The following is a 21,675-nucleotide window of genomic DNA, read 5'->3' on the forward strand; positions in this document are numbered from 1 at the left end:
GAGATTGTGTCAGTTGGAAAAGGGGCTCCCAGACTCCTCCTGATCTTCAGCTCTTCTCCTTGTTCTCTTTCCTCAAGGCTAAGAGCAGCTCCTTTGATCTCTTCCTTGGCTTATTTCTCCTTCCCTGAAGTTCACACGTAGATTTTGTGCAAATTCTCCTCCAAGCGTGGTGCCTGCAAGGGAACCTGGTCCTTGAGTTGGGGTCTCCCCAAACCACACCATTCACTTCCTGAGATTCTTATGGCTGCATTTGCCTTCTTTCCATGAACATCTCCCTGCTGACTCCGATTCTGTTTCCAGTTAACTACGATTTTGAGATCATTTGCACAAATATGCATATCAAGTTTGGTATCCCTCATCTTTCTTCCAGTCCATCATTCGTGTTCTTATATAATACTCTATTGTTAGTAAAGTCCTAGTTGCTTAAAATCAGATATTTTTCTTCTGCTTTTTACTCATGCACCTTTCTCTGTGTCCTAATCATAAATATTGTTTCTGGAAACTTGATATTCCTCTTATTAAATTTTATTTTATTCAAAAAGGTAAAATACAAGTTTTGGAAAATAAAACTATTACAAAGACAAAACAAAACTGGACAAAATATATATTTTTAAATTGTGCATTAAAAACAGACAAAAACATGCATATTGTCCCCCCAGTTTTTTTAAAAAAAATTATTTTAATTTGATTTATATGCCGCCCTTCTCCGGAGACTCAGGGCGGCTTACAATGTGTTAAGCAATAGCCTTCATACTTTTGTATATTTATACAAAGTCAGCTTATTGCCCCCAAAAACTGGGTCCTCAAGTTGAATACAATACAGCAATAATAGTTTCTCCCCCTTGCAAAATAGGCCCACAGTTATAAACTACACATCTATTTGCAACTACTTGACCTGTCATCTATCTGCTGTATATAAAAAATGTAGTTAACAGGCAATCCAACAATAAAATTAAATTTAAAAACTTCAAAATGGTCTGTTATCTGCTATTGTATTTAACTCACAGAAAACTTACAGGAGCTTCTTATCTATCACTACAATCATTATCTCTGATCCATCCAGAATCTGTCCAGGGTTAACCACCTTTGTTTGATTCTTAATAATAATTCATTTCCTTAAAACTTTAATTAGGATCTTTCCCAGCAACTGCTTTCCATTCCCCAAAGTCACAGGACCTCCTGTAAATTGAAACACAATGACTCTTAAGACTTTTTTCCAGTTAAATATGACAAGTCCATTCCCTCAATCTCCCTCAATCTTCTTGAAAGAATCCATTTCTTCAGTCATCCGTTCTGCCCACTTTGAGTCTTCAGGGTCCATGGCCTCTCCAGCCATCTCCAAGCAGCCTGCCTTCAAACCAGACTCCTCCTTCAGGGATGCCAGCAGGAAATTAAGTTCCAGTCCATCCATCCAATCCATCTGATTCAAACAATTGTTGCTTGCTTCTGATTATCGTCTTTAGGTTGATTTAAAACCATTGTTATTTTATCAAACTTTTTAAATGAAGTTTCAAAAAAGGCTTGCAAATTGAAAAGCTTGATATTCTTTAAATCAAATCAAATTAGCTTATTCTAAGATCGTATTAATTACTGTATTAATGACAACATAGAAAAATTGATGACCAATGGCAAATTGTTATTCATCACCTTCAGGTTTCATAGGAAAGATTGAAAAGGGTTAAAAACTATTTGAGTATCATTTTGAAGACAGTTTTTATCCGCTTATTATCCACCCCTCAGGTTTCTAATCACATCACAAAATTGTTTGTGAGTCCTTTACTGAAATCCAGTGATATCACCAGAGTTCCCATAATCTATTTAGGAAGCGTGATGATGTGTGAGAATGACTTTTGGGATGAGGGGAAGAGAGGCTGCCCAGAGAAGGATCAGAGAAGAGGGGAGAATCCTGCAGCTGCATAATGGGAGAGAAAGAAACTCAGAAAGGATCCTGGCTAACTTCTCAGGCTGAGAAAAGAGTTGGTGGGAGATTTGTTCTGCAAAATTTGGTTAATGTCGCATTACAATCAAATAGAATTGGCACATCTGGAGGTGTTTTCCATCAGGATGACCAGGGAGAAGATTAGCCTGACAACTTTCTTCTTGATCAACCCCTGCTTTCTGGGAATCAACCTCTTGATTTCAAAGAGTTTATGAATCAACTTTTTTTTCTCTGTTCATTTTATTTGTTATCTGCTCTAGAATGTTCCCTATAATTGACCAATTGTGTCAATTATCTCTATATTTTGTCAGTATATGATGGACAAATTTTTCTCAAACTTTCTTGTTCACTTATGAAGATAATGGCCGCATTTGTATCCTAATTAAGCATATTTGGAGATTAGACAATTGTAGAAGAAAGATTCAATGTGGCATAAGAAACAAAGTTTTTCTGTTTTTCAAATTCCTGGATGTTCCCATTCTAGTTTCATCCCTTTCTGGAGAAGAACGAATTTTGGAATATTTCTGAGAGGAAACTGTACTTGGACCAAAATGGAGAGATAATAGCAGATCTGGTCGTACGGGGCTTCTTGGTTCTCCCCAAGGAGGATCCCAGGCGAGAGAGACTGGCGTATTTTAAAAGACAGAGATTTTCTATCGACCAAGATACTCTTTCACAGATAAAGTTACTCAATAAGGTGGGAGAAATGTTGGTGTCTTTTCTCTGTTTTTCCAAAGCCTGAGGTCTCATTTCCAGTGGGCAAAGCCTAGAGTCTCCAGGGTGGTTGGCCTCCCATGCCAGGTGGTGTCATCTCATGGAAGTTCTTCAACAGATGGGACCTAAGTGGAGTAGCTTTGCCATGTTTTATGGAAACCTTTCAAGTTCTTACTGGTCTGAGCTTTTTTTCTTCATCACAGTTTAATTTCATATTAAAAAACCTAATAGAATAAAATTTCCTAAATCTTTTACAGTAAACTTTATTATCAGTTTTAATAAGAATATATCATCATATTTAAAACTTGTTTCACCTCCATCCCTCTGGACTACATTAAATAGAAAAGTATCTTATTATAATGTTATATGCCAGAAGCAAAAGGGAGGAACTAAAGGAAGAATTTGCCAGTTATTATACCTCCTGCATCTGTTTAGAAGTAGTTAGAGGTTTCATATTTATCTCAGTGAAGACCAGAGGCTACTTGTCTAATGTCCATTTCTCCTCCCATTTTCCATGGATGGAGAGTCCTAACATATTTCCTTTGGCATTCCTTTTCTTCTGCTCAGTCCCTGCCTCAGTCCAAATGTGTGGAAAGTTGTCATCCTGGATTTGTCAAGAGGGCTCGAGAAGGAGAGCCAGTTTGCTGCTATGACTGCCTTCCTTGTCCGGAGGGGACCTTCTCCACTCAGGAAGGTGGGTCACACTGAGGAAAACGGGAGGCTTTGTGGAAGTGGATCCTTCCAGAACATTTTCATGAAAGTGCAAGTTAAAAGACAGATCGAAGCTCACATGGGTTTTTTATTTTTAACCTGCACAATTTCTTATCTAAAAGGAATTAAATCAAGAAGACTTGGAAGGAGGGGCTGGGAAAGAGATTCGAGGAGGGATGGCAGACTGGGCAAGCTTTACTAACAGCAGAGGAAATACCTCTTCTGCTTTTTAGTTTGGATATGTGCTGCTAAATTCATCTTTGTAGGAACATCTGAGATCTTTGAAACTAGATGAATTGTTTCAGGTCCACCTTCTGAAAGACCTTGCAACTCATCATTTATTGGCCTCCCTTGAGGATACTGAGAAGGTGTTACTGGGCCATAATGTGGTGCTGTGGATAGTTATGGGGGGAACTCATTACACAAATAGTCTTCCAATCATATAGATCAATCAATCAATCTATCAATCAGATTAGAGTAGAAGGAACTTTGGAGGTCTTCTAGTCCAGCCCCCTGTTCAAGGAGGAGACCCTATACCATTTCAGACAAGTGACTGTCCAGTCTCTTCTTAAAAACCTCCAATGTTGAAGCGCCCACAACTTCTGGAGGCCAGCTGTTCCACTGGCTAATTGCTCTCCCTGATAGGAAGTTTCTCCTTAATTCCAGGTTGCTTCCAGATGTTACAAGATGCTGTAGGTATCCTCTAAGTCCAGGATATTAACTTCCATGTGGCAGGACTAAGGATGTTTGCCTAAAAAGATTATATGATTCATTATTAACCTCTAATAATGTAGGCTCCTATGAAGATTCTACACATTACACTGGAAATAATTAACATTATATACCTAGCTACATTTTTTAAGAAAAAAAATATCCTTCTTATGCTCTTTTTAATGAAATAGTTAAGAAATACTTCTTGGAAAATGCCTGTGGTATCAGCCGTTATCTAAAGAAGGTTTTTCTTCCAAGAGAAAAGGACAGAATATTAAAGATATATTGCTTTTTTGCTTTCTCAGATACGGAAAAATGCACCAAGTGCCCAGATGATAAATACCCAAATGAGGACAGAGTCCAATGTATACCCAAAATCATAACCTTCCTGTCTTATGAAGAACATCTGGGCATAATCCTGGTCTCTTTTGCTCTACTCTTGCTCCTAAACTCAGGCCTTGTTTTAATCATTTTCATGAAATACCGAGAAACTCCTCTGGTCAAAGCCAACAACCGGGACCTCTCCTACATCCTCCTGGTCTCCCTCCTGCTTTGTTTCTTGTCTTCTTCTCTCTTCATTGGTCAACCAAGGAAAGCCACCTGCCTTCTCCGACAAACGGTTTTCAGCATCATCTTCTCAGTTGCCATTTCTTCTCTCTTGGCCAAAACCATCACGGTGGTGCTGGCCTTCCTGGCCACAAAACCAGGAAACCGAGTGAAGAGATGGTTGGGGAAGAGCTTGGCCAACTCCATCATCCTTTCTTCTTCTTCTGTCCAAATTATCATCTGCTCCATCTGGCTGGGAGTTTCTCCCCCCTTCTCTGACTCTGACCTCCACTCCCATCCTGGAGAGATCATCCTGCAATGCAACGAAGGGGCCGTTGTCATGTTCTACGTCACCCTCAGCTACATGGGCTTCCTGGCTGCCATCTGCTTCACGGTGGCTTTCCTGGCCAGGAACCTGCCTGGGGCCTTCAACAAAGCCAAGCTGATCACCTTCAGCATGCTGGTCTTCTGCAGTGTCTGGGTGACTTTTGTGCCCACCTACCTGAGCACCAAAGGGAAATCCATGGTGGCTGTGCAGGTCTTCTCCATCCTGGCCTCCAGTGCTGGGCTGCTGGGCTGCATCTTCATCCCCAAGTGCTACATTATCCTTCTGAGGCCAGACCTCAACACAAAGGAGCATCTTATGGGCAGAACAAATGTAAAAACATGAGATATAACACAAATGTGATATTGGAAGAATTGTTAACGGTTCTTTTATTTGAAAGGAGATATTCTTTCATTTAGATAGTATGCAGGAGTTAAAGAAAATCATATGTTTACTGTATGTTTCAAATTTGGAAATTATTGAATTCTTGACAAAGGAGCAGTTTACAGCCAGAAGAAATGTGTAAATGTGAGACTGAGGAATTTCAACTTTTAACATTTTCCACAGTCCAAACATAGAAAATGGTCCAAGCTCTTCTGCATGCATGAGTGGGCCAACTATTTTTCTTGAAATAAATAAAAGGTGTGTGGAAGATTGTGAGGAGACAAATTTCTTGGAGAAATGGAAGAATGTTAGCAAGACAGAAATATAGAAGGAATGTATGGAGCAAAGTTGATGCCCTCATTTCTCAGTACATTTCACCCAAACTGCTGTGGCAACTGAGACGTTTCTTTTTGTTTACACAATAACTCTTTCTTGAGGGTAGCAACAATACAAGGCTGGGGAGGTAACTTGCTAATTCTGAGTATTCATGCTCACATCATCTATTAAATGAAATATGCATATGTATGATTGTTCTTTTCTCCTCCTTTCCTGGAATGTATAAATATGAGTGCATCCTTTTGTCTGTAAAAATTTCCTCCCACTATTTTCTGGAGGAAATTCCTCCAATGGATGCTAAATAAATAACAACTGCAGTGAGCCTGGATTATTGGTTTTTTGGCTCCTGTGTTTGATTCCAGAGAAACTGGTGTCAGGAGTGGGATTCACAATTTTCCATCTGTCACCAGGGACAACAGATGGGGCAGCCCTACAGGATGAGTATTGAATCCATATTGATCCCATAACCCTTCCCACTGCCACATAAAGGCACCATTGAGGAGTGTGTGTGAGGCCACAATCTGTGTTTAAGTGTCTCTTGTGGCTGGAAAGGTTTGTGGTCCCTTCCGTCCCAATTCTCAGCCTCCCTGGCCCTAATGTGAGCTCAGCCGAGTGATGTCTGGAGGTGTCCAGGAACCGAGGGGGAATTTGGCTTGGGGGGGAGGGGTCAGAGTGACCTTTCCATGTGGAAGAATGGAGGCTGACCCTGAGGCTCTGTGCAAACTCCCTTTTTTCTTGTTTTCTGAATGGAGGAATTCAGCTGATCCCAGGCAGGGAGGGAAGTGGATGATGGGGCTCAAGCGGACTCTAAGTGGGGAAGGAATCTTTCCCAAAGAAACAGAGAAACCTGCTGTGTCCCAGGGCTGGGAGGGGGTCCGATGCCCCACTGGTGCCCCCAAAGCCTGCAAAAGGAGAGAGTGAAATTGGAAGGGATGACTAAAAAAAACCCTCTTCCTCCTTGTGAGAAGAGAAATTCCTGTATCTGCACAAGGCTGTGACAGATTCCAGGCAAACAGAAGCAGGAAAGCCAGTTTTTATTTTTGTTAGATTTTTCCCCAGTGTTTTATTATTTTTACAAATAACTAAAGGAGGTGAACATGTCCAACTCTTCCTCTTCCTTTTTTCCCCACAACAATCACCCTGTGAGGTGGGCTTGTCTGAAAGAGAGTGTCTCTCCCGAGGTCAGCAAACAGGCTTTCAGGGCTAAGGCAGGACTTGAACTCAGGATCTATTGCTTCCTAGCCTGATACCTTAACCATTGTCAATGTTAAGGCAGGGCGGATTTTGGGCAAAGGCCCTGCTGGTCACCACTGCCGCCTCGTCTTCCAGCAGGACCCCAAGTCCCCCCTCCCCCCCCCCGGGTCTTTCTGGGGTAGAGCAGCCCCATCCGAGAGGAAAGGAGAGAAACTCCTGGACACAGAGAGCCCCTCCCCCATCACAGCCCCTCCCTCTTGCCAGGGTTCAGCTAAGACTCACTGCCTGTAGGGGGCAGCATAGAGTCTGGCCCTGAAGTCCTAGCTGGGCCCTGGGAATTGAAATCGGGGCCTCCAGGTGATTGGCTCAAAACCCCCAGCTGCCTTTGATGCCTAAGGCGGGACTAGAACTCAGAGTCACTTACTGATTGGCTCAAAGTCACTAAAGCCCCACCTTTTCTTGATAGCAAGATAGGTTGGCCACTGCCTTCTCCTCAACCTACCCCTGGCAATTCCTGGTGGTCTCCCAGCCCTGCTTAAGCTTGTCCAAATCAGACTGCTGCTCCATCCTACAGCTAGTCCTCCACTTACAACCAGAATTGGGACCAGAAATGGCATTGCTAAGCTAGGCGGTCGTTAAGTGAGTTGTGCTGAATTTTACCATGTTTATTGCCACCGTTGTTAAGCGAATCACTGGGGTTGTTGAGTGAATCCTGCAGTCATGACACAAACGCCGCTTCGCCCACTGATTTTCCTGGTCATAAATCTGTGTTGATTGCCAGGCACCCAAATAGTGACCTTGTGTCCAAGGGGATGCTGCACTAGTCGTAAGTGCGAGGACCCATCATAGATGGATTTTTTTCAATGGCGGTGGGACTTGGAACTGTCGCCAAATGAATGGCTATAAATCGAGGACTCCCTGTAGGATACTTGGTTAGGGACTGAACCAGTGGTGAAAGGTAAAATTTGTTACTACCAGTTCTGTGGGCGTGGCTTGGTGGGGGGGTAATGTGACTGGGTGGGCGTGGCCAACTTTTTTTAACTTTTAAAAGCATTTTTCAGGTTGTAGAAAAAATGCTTTTAAAAGTAAAAAAAAAAAAAGCCTCTGATGATCGCACAGCTGAGCTGGGCTTGTGGGGGGGGGAGGGGGACACAGGGATTTTTGCTACCGGTTCCCCGAACCACCCGCCGCCATCGCTACTGGATCAGGAGATCCGGTCAGAACCGAGAGCATTTCACCCCTGCCTTGGGGGGAGGGGAAACAGGGTCAGGGCCCAGGTGCGAATTAAGTGAGCTCAGAGTTGGCTTCCCTTGGTCCGTGCCTACCTGAAGCTCCTAATCAACACCTGGATTTCTTCTGAAGCTCCGCTCGAGGCTCACGATTCAATTAGGGCATCGGTCGGAACCCTGACAGCCTCCCTGAGCCCCATCCTCCACTTCCCAGCTAGCATGAATTACCTTGGCTAAACCAGGTGAAAAAGCCAAGGAAGCCGGCACTTTTCAGACTCCTTGCCGGCCTTTGCCAGACAAACTAATTCAAATCAAATCACAAAATGCACAAAAGAAGCCTCTAAATTCCAAAATGCTGCAGAAGAAACTGCATCCAAATCCCCGTCCTGACCGAACCGAGAATCGAAGGCTGTGGTGGCTTCCGCCTCCATTCAAGCTTCTTTTTGAGCTGCTGGCTTCCCTCTTCCTTCTTCCTCGGATCCTCCCAGCTGAGGACCCAGCGGATCCCTTACCTGAGATTGGCAAGATCCTACTGATCTTGCGCAGAATCCAAAGGATTCCCCCTCCTTTGATCTAGAAATTAGAAATCCTCCTGGGTTAAATACCAGGCAGGTAGGAGTTCATACAGGGGATCTTCCTTACTTTCCCCTAATGAATATAGTACAGGTAAGTCCTCGACTTACAGGAATTCATTTAGTGACCGTTCAAAGTTACAACGGTGTCACTGAAAAAAGGTGACTTATGACCATTTTTTACACTTTCGACCTTTCTAGCATCCCATGATCATTTGATCAGAATTCAGACACTTGGCAAATGGTTCGGACTTATGACCGTCGCTGTGTCCCAAGGTCACGGGACCCCCCTCTTGCAACCTTTCCACAAGCAAAATCAAGGGAGAAGACAGATTCACTTAACAACCGTGATACAAACTTCACAACTGCTGTGATTCACTTAACGACTGTGGTGAGAAAGGTCGTAAAATGGGACAAAATTCACTTAACAAACATCTCCCTTAACAACATAAATTTGAGGTTCAATTGTGGTCATAAGTCAAGGACTACCTGTAACTCCTTTTTCATGCAATGTCCTGGTGTCTGATCTTTGTCTCATCCCAGCTATGAACTCAGCCTAAAGTCTCCTCTGATATCCACCGTTTCCCTCGTCTCCTGATAACCCCATTCCTTCCTTCACCCTCCGTTGTGGCTGACATAGTCAATGGGGAGGGGGGGATCTGGCAGCCCCTCTTAGTTCCTCAAACTGATCTCCCCCCCACCCCCCACGGATGCTTTCCTCCCAAGGTCCTCCTGGCTGGAGGGGCAGAGAGGAGCCAAGGGCTGGCTTTTCCAGGGGGGTCTGTGGATGGGAGCCTCCCCGGTGCTTCCTAAACCCCTTGAGAAGCTCCTGTTCAATGTAGGCTTCCTGGCCATGAAAAAGAGCATGGAGTGTGTTAGTTCAAGGCCAGTTTGACCTTCCTTTGAAGGACTCTTGGAATCTTGTGCTGCACAATTTATATCAGGAAGGGAAGTTGGGTTCTGCCAGCCGTAGGTTTCTGATTCGGCCATTACTAAGTGAATTATAGGGTGTTTTTTTTTATGCTTCACATGATAATGAGTCTCTTTAGAGCCAGACTTTTACTGTTTTTACTACTTTTATTCGTTTTTCAACACTGCACTGTTGCCCTGCCTGGTGGATGCTCTCAGGACAAACTGTATAAAATATATACCATCCTCATTCAGATACTGTTAAGTCTGCTGTTCTCTATAACCTTCACACAGATCATAAGATTTCTACTGTCCATCGTACGAGTCAAATGGACAGAAACAGAAGCAATCTGGGTGCCAGGTGCTGAATTCTGTGCAGCCTCCCTCCCCCCACCTGCTGTAAAGTAAAATTCCCCAACATAAGACTTAATATCCATTGTTTTATACTTAAAATGGTCACGAGGGCACAGAACCGGTTGTTAAATTATTTGAATCTCACACCTGCTGGATTTTGTTGAACTCTTTTCCGTTGATGGGTGGGGCCATGCAGGCTATAAAAGCTTGAGTGGATCAGAGAGACAGAGAGATGGACCCAAATGAGCTGCTGCGACCATCCCTTGACAGACCCCAGAACGTCCTTGGAGACCCCTGGAAAGTGACCTTGTTTGTCCTTGGGGTCTATGCATTGGTTGGCCTCTGCGTTTTCTTCCACCAGTGCAGGTAAGTGGCTCCTGATCAGGGGAGTGGCCTCACCACAACCTGGGGAGCCTTAAGGCAATGAAAGCCCCTCAAAATCTTGGTGGGACTAACAGGAGAAAGGATAGAGTCCCTCAGGGCTGGAAGGAACCTCAGAGGTCTTCTAGTCCAACCCCCTAATGGTTTTCTGATCTTTTCTAGAAAACCTCCAGTAATGGAGCCCCCATTAAGAATAAGCCTTATTATCATTGCTAAAGAAACAATTTACCAGTCAGTTATATTTTATTCTTTTTTTCTTCTCCAATCCCCAGAAAAAGGTGTCTGCAAGTGTCACTAGAGCAATGAAATGAAGATGTGGAGGCCGCCATCATCATGGTGAAGCCCTACATACCGGAACCCATCAACCCCAACATCACCATCATTGATGAACGGAGGAGGATGTCAGACGTTCTACCTTGCTCGACAATGTGATGGTTGGTAAATGTTTGAACTAATTTGGTTGTCAGTTTTTCTTTATTTTTCTATTTGAAAGATATTCTGTTATTGTTGTTGTTATTTAATTCTTAATGCCTTTTGTTGTTTTGCATTTCTTGCTTTGGGGTTTTGGGTGGGGGTGGTTGGACTATGGAAGCCAACAGGAAAGAAAACTAGGAGCCTTTGATCTTAATTTGGTTGCTCAGTTTTGTTTTGTTTCTTGCTTACTGTTTCATTATTATTAAAATATTCAATCTGTGCTTCTTTTGCCCCAGGACAAAGAGCGGCCACGGCTGAGATGCCAACCATCCCATTGTTGACCAGGGCTGAACGTCTGGCATCGTCTTTCATCAATGATGGTGATGTGGGAATTGATGGATTCCGGTATGGAGGTTCCACAGTGATGGAGGCCGCCTCCTCATCTTCAGCTGGTGCTTCTGGTGTCGCTTGCAACCCCTTCAACGCAGAGGCCAAGCCAAGCAAGGACCCCAAAGAGGAACAAGGTCACTTTCCAGGGTCTCCAAGGAACTTTGGGGGTTTCCGTCTGGATGGCCGCAGCAGTTCTGTATTTGTAAATATATATATAACTATGTATTATATCTTTTATTTTCTGTTTCTTTTTTGTATTTGGGGCTGTAATAAATTCATTTTAAATTCAAGATTGCTCTCTAAATATTTCTTCTTTCAGATCTTCTTTCTTTCAGGTTTATTTTAGTCTGATTTTTTTTTTTTTTTTTTTTTTTTGGTGTCTCAGAAACCTCAGAAACGTCTCAGCATTTTAATGGGGTCTCTAGACTTTCTACCTTGCACGACAATGTGATGGTTGGTAAGTGTTTGAACTAATTTGGTTATCAGGTTTTTCCCCGTTGTGATGATATTATTGTTATTTAATTCTTGGATGGATCCCATTCAAGAGGCGGAAAAACCCAGGTGACTGCAGTCAGTGGACAACTTGGAGGCGGGAAGAAGTGAGTGGACCAAGGACTTGTCCACAAGAAGAGTCCTAGCTGAAGGGAGAGGATTTGGGGTCTCTTGAGGACACCTGGTGTCCTGGGTTGCTTTGCATTTCCTGCTTTGGGTTTTTGGGTGGGGATGGCTGGCCTTGGAAGCTAAAAAGAAAGAAGAGTGGGAGCCTGGTAATTTTAAATATTAATTTGGTTGCTAAGTTTTATTTATTTATTGCTTCTTGCTTATTTATTATTTTATTATTAAAATATTAAATTGGTGCTTTTTTTGCCCCATGATGAATAACTGCCATCAGTGAAATCCCAAAACAATTGGAGCCCCATTTCGACACCCATGGCATTGACAACCTCACCATCGGTCAATTGCCAAAGGCAGCTTTCCTTTGAAGAGCTGACATCCAGTCTGCCTGACGGTGTGAAGAACCACAATCCCCCTGTGAGGCCGGATCTTGACATGGTTGTGGGGCTTGTGTGCTCAGAGGAAGATGAGGGCTACATCTGAGGTTCAACCATACTGGACAGGAATCATGAGGGGAATCGGACAAAGAATGCCTCTCCCATAAACAATAGGGAAAAACACACATGACAGAAACCCAGGTGGGCTCTCCAGTTGCCCAGGTCAGGAAGGACCGTGCCAGGGGTTGAAATTCCTGGACATCTGGTGGAAAATGACCTGCAGGACTCAGGACTGCTAGCTGAGCATCCAGGGGTGGCAGCTGCTGAACCACTGGAAGGAAAGTGGTTTTCCGACTCCCCCCAAGATGGCAGCCAGACTCAGCAGGGGGTTTTCCCTTACTCCTGGTTTCCTCACCTGAACTGGTTCTTTTCTTCCCTTTTTTCTTTTTATGCACTTTTTAATGTAGTTTTATTTAGCTTTGGGGGGCTTGTTTGTCATTTTTTTTTCATTTTTTGGAGGTTTTGAATGAAATAAAAAAAATGATTTAAAAAAAAAAGAAATGATATGAGAAAAAGTACAAATGAAATCTTAATGAAAGATTCACATTGTAGCTGCCATTCGTTTGTTCTTATATAAAATAGGAGAGCTTGTTAAGTCCTCCTGCTAAAAATTATATACTTTTCTACTGGATTTTACTTATGCACTCTATTAGGAATTCATAAATATTGTTCTAAAAACTGGGTGGTATTTTTAAAACAACATCAAAGTAGCTTTGTCTGAGAGTTGATATAAAGGTTGCATCCTGAAAAAATCCTATTTCTTCAACTATCCCGCCTGTATTAATGACAATATAGAAGAATAGATGGAGAAGATGCTGCACAGGGAATAATCAGGTAAGGGGGGAGGGGAGCCCCCAGGTGCATAATTGGCAGAGAAAGAACCTCAGAAAGGACCCTCCCTCACTTTTCAGGCCTCCAAAAGCGTTGGTGGGAGATTTGTACTTTCAGACATGCAAGATTCTCTTATGTGCCCTTCAAATAAAGTAGAGTTACATCATGTTTCCCATCTGATATACCTGGGAGAAGATGTGGGGGGGGGGGAGGTTTGCTACCTAGTGTGCCAGGTGACTCTGGCCAGAGCCAGATCTGGGAGGTCAGATGTGGCTGCTGCAGACTTTTGAGGTGCTTCTGCTTGTTTTCTCTCATAGTCCGACTTTCTCAGTTGGCTGTAATGGCTTTTCTCCACATGGTAATTGTGGTCCATCTCAGCCAGTTCATTCTGTAGACTCTGGAGCTGCTTCTTAACCTCTGGCAGAAGGTTCCTCACCTCTTTGAGGTCTTTCTCAGAGTCAGCTTTCTCTTCATTGAGATGGACAGCTGGGTAGTGACCTCATGCAGTTCTTTGTGGAGTTCTTGAATGTATTTCACCAAAGATTTCTTCTCTAGCTCTAACTGATGGCATGATCTTCTGCAGGTTTTCTGCAGGTCTTCTGTTGTGGTCTTAAGTTGATCCACTTTCTCCTGGAGAGAGCTGTGCTGATCTTTCATCTATTGATTTTTTTTTTCTGGAATTTCTGGGACTGAAAGTCAAAGGAGTCTCTCAGTTCATCAACTTGGAGGTTGGGACCATCAGTGGTCACTGAGAGATCTCCCAAGGATATTGACCATTTCTTCCTTGTTGCTCACCTGTTTGAAAAATGGAGAGACACAGTCACATCCTCTCTTCGTTCAGGGCCAATTTTGCTAACCTGCCTTTTCCACTCTGGTTTTTTCCTACGGTTTTGGAGTCCATCATCTTCTGCTAGAATGAGATGCAAGAGGAGTGAAGACCCAATGGACAATCTGCAGAGGAGTCTCCTGTCAAAGGATCCTTTAGATATAATCTACCCAGATCGGTTCTCAGCTACAAAGCACCAGGTTCAAAATATCATATTTGAGGGCACATCAAGTGAAAACCAGCTCTCTGGAGACGTTCCTAATTCTGGGAAAGGTGGAAGGGAAGGGAAGAGAAGGAGGGGACAATTTGGGATAAGGTTAGTGGATTTGATTATTGTGTGGAGGGGTGAACTTTAGGGAGACCTGAAAATCCAGACTGGGGACAGGTCATCCATCTACCTCTTTGGCCACTCAGAGTCCACACAATTTCAATGCTGTGAATCAATGCAGACGAAGCTCCCTGGAGAAGTCAGTAATGCTGACATGGGTGAAGGAAAGAAAAGAAGGGAAGGATCACTAGTAAGCAGCTATAGTGGGGATGGGGGAAGGTTGGGAGACCCGAAGGACCAGGTTGGGGCAGATCTACATGGAGAAAATCATCTATGGGCTGCTAGGCATCAACATTCAACTTGATGACATAGAATTAATCCATCAATCAGTCAATCAATCAGACAGGCAGGCAGTTGACTTACAAGGTCCCTTTCAGCTGTAGGCTTCTATTGACTACTTCCTTTTCATTGTCATCTTAACCTACAAATAGGGAACAGATGAGGGTTAATACAATCAAATGACAATAGCCTACATCAGTCATTAAATTACACGACAACAACTTTGTGTAAAAACCACAGTCTTGGCCCCTTTAACACATGGATGGTCTTCAACTCCCAGAATTCTGCATGCTGGCTGGTTGGAGAATTCTGGGAGTTGAAGTCTCCCCCCCCCCATACCTTAAAGAGGCCTAGTTCAAGAAACGCCAACAGAATCCCTCAATACTGATCTCTCTTCAAACTCTCCTGACTTCCCATTTGATTCCGAGTCCAACTCAAGGCATGTCATTGCTCAAAACCCTCCAAAGGAGTCAATATCGGCTCTCCATCAATTTGGATGTCTTTGTATTGCTATGATTTCTGATAACAGGAAAAGGTGATGACCATTGGAATTAAGTCAACCCCCCCCCCTAAGTACTTACGAGTCTCATCTTAGCCACGAAAGCCAGATGGGTGACCTGGAGCCAGTCCCTCTCTCAGCCTTCACAAGGTTGGTCTTGTGGGAATGAAGGAATCTTAGATAGGTTCACTGCCTTGAGCTATTTAGAGAAATCATAAAGGCGGTATAAAGACCTAAGTAATAAAAAATGAAAATAAATGAATACTTCAGTTGCCAAGCCAAGTGTGTTTGGGAAATAACTACTATCTGGCCAACGGAATCACAGTTTAGGTTAATTTCCCCAAATCATTAAGCAGGTCAACCTTTCGCTTTGGGGTCACAATCTTCATCCAACTGGGACAGCCTGAAGCCAATTTTTGGGCCTTAAACCTTGCAGATTTTTCCTAGTGTACTTCACCGCCAGCCACCCAGCCCCAGCCCCAGCCCCTTTCTGGAGACAAGGACCTTCGAGATGGTGGATGAGGAGTTTGGTGACAGGTATGGAAGCTGCAGATATGGCAGGTATCAACACGTCTGTCGAGTTTGGTTGAACCCCATTTCACTCATCTCCCCCCCTTATTCTGCCTTAAAGGGGAGGGTCTCTCCCTCCTGAGGAGCCCAGGCGAGGGAGGCCCTGCGATGCCCCCAGTGCTGCCATCCAATCCAGCCACTTTCCAGGGATGTTGAGCAGAGCCTCCATGATGTGGTCCAGACTCTCCAAGGATGCTGGTGGTTGCCATGGTGAGCTCCAGCCAATGAGCTCAGGAGGAGCCTCTGATGTCACAAGCCAAGGCTCTAATTGGCCCGGACCTGAGATTTGAAAAATAACCACCAACGGCTGCCTTCACCTGGGGGGCGGGGCTTATCCATGGATGAACCGACTCTGAAGGGGCTTCAAGCCCCAAATTCCCTTCAGCCACAGCGGCTCCTTCTGAGGGGGGAACCGTTGGTCGCCTGGAGAGGTCGGGGGAGCCCCAGATTCTGCCCCTTCTCTGGGGATGGAGCCCAGATTGAAATGTCGCCCCTTGGATCTGGAATGAAAGCTCCAGAGAGTCCAGGTTTTCCTCTCCAGGCCCAGATGATGAAGGGGAGCTGAGAGGGAAACACCACAAAAGATTAAATATTATTCGTATCCAAAAGGCCTTGTGAAAATGTACCTAAAGGAACACAGGGGTCTTTGCCAGCTTTAGGTGTCCTCCTCACTGCCTGCAGAGGCCAAGTATGGCTTAAGGGCCAGAGTATAGGCTGCCCCCTACAGGCAGTGAGAGGGACCACTAAATCATGGAAGGACCCGGTGGAGGAAGGACCCTGAATGCTGACTGGAATTCTGGGAGTTGAAGTCCACACCTCTTCAGGTTGCTAAGGCTGAGAAAGACGCTCTAGTAAACACTTCACTGGGCAGTTGGACAGATGACCTCTGAGGTCTCTTTCGACTGCATTTGTCCATTATTCTAACTCCTCCCCTCTTTACGGAGGGCAAAAGAATCCTCTCCAAAAACGGACTTGGGCAACAAAATGGAGGATGCAGGGTCTTTTCCAGCTTTAGCTGTCCCTCTCAGTGCCTGCGGAGGCCAGGTGTGGCTTAAAGGCCAGAGTATAGACTGCCCCCTACAGGCAGTGAGAGGGACAGCTAAAGCGCAGCCTCCTCCATTTTGTGGCGGGAACCTCTAGTAGAAAGAGAGAAAGGAGGAAACTGGATGTAGCTAGAATTCTCTTTGTGGCTTTTTTCATCCCTTTTCAAACTCTGTTCTGTGTGTGGAACTTAATCTCTTCTTTTGGCTGCTTGAATAAAGCCCATCTTGGTTTAAGCCCCGGAGTTTCCTCAGGGCCTCCCTGTCTCCCCCTCAGGCCGGCTGAGCCCCTGAGTCCCAAGGCCAGAGCTTCTCCCCTCAGATCCCATCCTGGCTCCCCAGAATTAGAATATTATGAATTACCCCCATTGAAGCAAATAGCGCTGCTGTTTTCAGATGCACAAAAGGTGTTTGATAACGTGAATTATGGCAATTTATGATAAAACAGTTGAAAATGATGGATTTTGGAGACAGATTCATAAATAGGATCCAAACTATATAAAGAGACCAAGCGGGCAAAGGTGAAATGACAAAGAAAATAGATATCAGAAAAGGAACAAGGAATGAAAATAAAAAAAGAATATAAATTACAAGCATTTGCAGATGATTTGGTGTTTATCATGGAAGCTCCAATAGAGACAGCGCCAAAACTATTAGAGCAAATAGAAGAATATGGGAAAGTAGCAGGACTGAAAATCAACAAAGATAAGACAAAAATATTAGTTAAATATATGAGAGAAAATCAAAAGAAGGAGATGACAGAGACACTGGACATCCAAATTGTGAAGAAAGTGAAATATTTGGGTATCCATCTGACATCAAGATGTGCAACGCTCAAGGAAGACAATTATTATAAACTGAAAAAACAAATCAAAACAGACCTGGAGAAATGGAGAAACTTGCAATTACCACTAATGGGTAGAATAGCATTAATAAAAATGAATGTATTACCAAAAATATTATTTTTCTTTCAAATTATACCAATAAAACTGGAGAAAAAAATACTTTGAAGAGCTGAAGAAAATAAGGTGGAAATATGTGTGGCAAGGAAAGAGCAAGAATTAACATTAAAATGCTACAAGATGCAAGAACTAGAGGTTGCTTGGCTTGGTGGACGTGGCAGAGGAAGGTTACTGCAAAATCCCCATTTCCTCCTGATCAGCTGGGACTCTGGAGGCAGAGAATAGATGGGGGTGGGGCCAGTCAGAGGTGCAATTTACTGGTTCCCCAAACTACACAAAATTTCCGCTACTGGTTCTCCAGAACTGGTCAGAACCTGCTGAAACCCACCTCTGTTCCAGTCCTGCCTTAGTACTTTTTGATTGGGGTGTGAAACTTGGAAAAATGTTCTGAGATTGATGTGGGATATCAGAATTGGGGATTCCTAGAGTGTGAGATGGCCAAGTGTCCAATATTGTGTGGTTTGATGGAGGAAAGTGAAATTGTGGGAAAAGACCAGTTCCATGTTGGGCAAAGCCATAAGTCTCTCTGCCTTCTTCTGCTTGTGAGAGAACCAGAGGAATTTGTGTGGTCACTGTGAATCTTAGACTGATCTTGGTCGGATCCATCAGAGCTTTTCTTATCTCCTTAGAATGGAATTTGCAAAGTGATCCTGTTTGCAATTAGGAGCCATTATAAGACATAAAAATTGATTCCCAATTGATCAGCAATCTGTGTGGTTGGAGAGCAGAACAGCTTCCATGGGTGCCTCTTCCTAGAAACCTGAAAGTGCCCCCCCCTCTTATTCACCCCCTTCTTGGACCTGGATGAATATTATGCAGCACTGAAGGTTTGTGACCTGGTCAATGATGTGGCTGCCTTTAGATAGGATCCCCTCAACCTCCTCCTGGGGAGAGTCTCAAGGTCCCCTTTCTCTGGACATTTGGCCCAGCCCTTCACAGACAAGAAATGCTTTACGTACAAATTGTAAAGTGGAAAACTAAACAGCCTGAAAACTGCTATATTATTTCTCTGGTTGATGAAAGAAAAAATATACAGTGGAAATTTCTTTACACACTTTAATTTTTTTATTTACTTTATTTTTTTTATTTTGGTGTAAAGTACCAAACAACAAATAAAAACAACCCCAAACTGAAATCCCAGACAGTTCTTCTGCTGAATTCTTTCTGCAAAGGAGGTTTTTATGAGGAAATCAAGAAAGAATTATATAAGAGAGATGAAGATTTCCCTCTTCAGCTGAGAGCCAGTCAAACATGGCATTTCACATCATTCTGGCATTTTCACGGAGAGGATCAGGCAACCAGGCTGGTTCCCACAGCTTCTTCCTGACCTCTTTTCCTGCTCACTCTCTCCCTCTCACACACACTTATAGCTGTAGGAAGAAGTGTCTGAATTATTTTTTATAAAGTGTCACATTCAGTAGCTGTTGCTAAACACCAAATTTCTCTGAATGACTTCTGCACAGTTCTCTTTAGCAAAATTTATTGAGCTAAGAAGATACAAGAATTAGAGTTATTTCTCATTTGGAAACATGTAGATATTATTATTATTTGACTCCTGAATACTATTTAAGAGGAAATAATTAATGTGTACTTTCAAATGAAAGAACATTTTACAATCCCTTTAAATATTAGGGTGTTACGTCTCATGCTTTTACATTTGTTCTGGCTGTGAGCTGCTCCTTTGTGTTGAGGTCTGGCCTCAGAAGGATAATGTAGCACTTGGGGATGAAGATGCAGCCCAGCAGACCAGCACTGGAGGCCAGGATGGAGAAGACCTGCACAGCCACCATGTATTTCCCTTTGGTGCTCAGGTAGGTGGGCACAAAAGTCACCCAGACACTGCAGAAGACCAGCATGCTGAAGGTGATCAGCTTGGCTTCGTTGAAGGCCCCAGGCAACTTCCTGGCCAGGAAAGCCACCGTGAAGCAGATGGCAGCCAGGAAGCCCATGTAGCTGAGGGTGACGTAGAACATGACAACGGCCCCTTCGTTGCATTGCAGGATGATCTCTCCAGGCTGGGAGTGGAGGTCAGAGTCAGGGAAGGGGGGAGAAACTCCCAGCCAGGTGGAGGAGATGATAATTTGGACTGCAGAACAAGAGAAGATGATGGAGTTGGCCAAGCTCTTCCCCAACCATCTCTTCACTCGGTTTCCTGGTTTTGTGGCCAGGAAGGCCAGCACCACCATGATGGTTTTGGCCAAGAGAGAAGAAACGGCAACTGAGAAGATGATGCTGAAGACCGTTTGTCGGAGAAGGCAGGTGGCTTTCCTTGGTTGACCAATGAAGAGAGAAGGAGACAAGAAGCAAAGCAGGAGGGAGACCAGGAGGATGTAGGAGAGGTCCCGGTTGTTGGCTTTGACAAGGGGAGTTTCTAAATACTTAATGAAGATGATTAAAACAAGACCTGTGGTTAGGAAGAAGAGAAGGGCAAAAGAGACCAGGATGATGCCCAGATATTCTTCATAAGACAGGAAGGTTACAACTTTGGGGATACATTGGACTCTGTCCACATTTGGATATTTATCATCGGGGCACTTGGTGCATTTTTCAGTATCTGAGAAAAGGAAAAAGCAATATTTCCTCAATATTCTGTCCTTTACATTTCAAGAAGTCCTTTTTTTTTTTTGGACTGATTCCAGCAATATTTTTCAAGATGTGTTCTTTAACTATTCCACAGAAAATAATGATAATATACTTTTCTAATATATTTATAGCTAACTATATGAAATTGGAGGATTAGTGCATTTTACATAAACACAAAAAAGAGTTGAACTTCAAGGCATGTTTTAATTTGCACTTTCATCAAAGTGCTGTGGATAAATCCATTTCCACCAGGCCTTCCTTTCCTCCAGTGTCACCCACCTTCCTGAGTGGAGAAGGTCCCCTCCGGACAAGGAACGCAGTCATAGCAGCAAACTGGCTCTCCTTCTCGAGCCCTCTCGACAAATCCAGGATGACAACTTTCCACACATTTGGACTGAGGCAGGGACTGAGCAGAAAAACAAGGAATGCCAAAGAAAATGTGTTAGGACTCTCCATCCATGGAAAATGGGGAGAGAAATGGACATTAGACAAGTAGCCTCTATGCTTCACTGAGGTAAATATGAAATCTCTGACTCCTTCCAAACAGATCTAGGAGATGTGACCCTGGAAGGTTCTTCCCTTAGTTCCTCCCTTTTGCTTCTGGCACAACACGTTGGAATAATAAAGGACTTTTCGACTTAATAAATTCTGGAAGGATGGAATTGAGAAAAGATTTAAGCATTGTGACAAATGTAAAGGTTCCTCCTCATGACTGTATTAAAATGCATTCCTCCACTCTTCATCTATCTATCCATGGTGATGATGATCATATTAAATTTTTAAATACAGTCATTGTCAAAGATTTATTAAATTATTTTATTTAATAAAGATTTATTTAAGTAGAGTAAAATGTTATTAAAAAGGAAACTTCTGACCAGTAGGGTCTGGAAAGGTTTCTTCTGGACTACAGAAAGCCTTGCAAAGCTGGTCCCCTTTGACACTAGTTCAAAACAGTCTCCCCGTTAAGAGACAAAGCAAAAATTCCTCATAAATTATAGCTGATGATGTTACCTAGTTGGGTAATGAAACTCCTGCAAGAAAACAAGCAAGCTCAGAGAGCACCAAGGAGCCCTCATGTCAGTCCTGAGCTACCAATATTCTCCTTTATTAAGACTGAAGGTTTCTGCATAGTTTCTAGAACTGTAGTGAGATTGAGGGGAGATCATGAGAAGGTTCCCTGAAAAAGATTAAGTCGCAAACCTTTGGCTGCAACAGAGGGGACATGACTGTGAGTCCTGGGTCAGAAGGGGATATTTCTAAGGCCCATCCAGTTATCCAAGAAAAAGTCCTTTGTGTTGAAGAACTTCAATTAGGAGACTCCAACTGGCATGGAAAGACAGACCCACATTTAATAGTAGTTGAATTTGGAGACTCCTTTTCAAGCAGAGGGACTGAAGATAGCTAACACTCAAGATAAACAAAGCCATTCATTTTCAGATGAAGAGCCCTCTTAACTATCAAAGGCCAAATCTAAGTAGCATTTCCTGTCACAATCTGTCTCCTTACTTCTGATATCGGAAAGAGCTTTTCTTTGAACTAAAGTTGTGTTTCAGGTTTCTGGGACAAGGGATTCTCTCACTGGTCACTCTCATTTTA

At 43.4% G+C, this 21,675-nt stretch overlaps 1 protein-coding gene and 2 long non-coding RNA genes across 3 annotated transcripts in view; 2 read left to right on the forward strand and 1 right to left on the reverse strand.

Annotated features, from left to right (window-relative positions):
• The window catches only part of LOC148112010 (uncharacterized), a 195,026-nt gene that overhangs the window by 95,641 nt on the left and 77,710 nt on the right, over positions 1 to 21,675 (forward strand). The gene's annotated exons all lie outside the window — the stretch shown is intronic.
• Positions 1 to 21,675, forward strand: part of LOC148112014 (vomeronasal type-2 receptor 26-like) — a 94,622-nt gene that overhangs the window by 29,906 nt on the left and 43,041 nt on the right. The window contains exons 5-6 of the mRNA XM_087879207.1: positions 2,424 to 2,636; positions 3,221 to 3,347. Coding sequence (XP_087735333.1) covers positions 2,424 to 2,636; positions 3,221 to 3,347 — 340 coding nt within the window. The remainder of the gene's footprint in view (positions 1 to 2,423; positions 2,637 to 3,220; positions 3,348 to 21,675) is intronic.
• Positions 11,902 to 15,676, reverse strand: LOC148112015 (uncharacterized). The gene is made up of 4 exons (XR_015730012.1): positions 15,429 to 15,676; positions 15,007 to 15,123; positions 14,510 to 14,567; positions 11,902 to 13,787 (listed from the first exon to the last, which is right to left on the reverse strand). It is a non-coding gene; the product is annotated as an uncharacterized LOC148112015 (long non-coding RNA).

Source organism: Pantherophis guttatus, chromosome 15, assembly GCF_059756535.1.
Source record: "Pantherophis guttatus breed Tessera chromosome 15, ASM5975653v1, whole genome shotgun sequence".
NCBI classification, from domain to species: Eukaryota; Metazoa; Chordata; class Lepidosauria; order Squamata; family Colubridae; genus Pantherophis; species Pantherophis guttatus.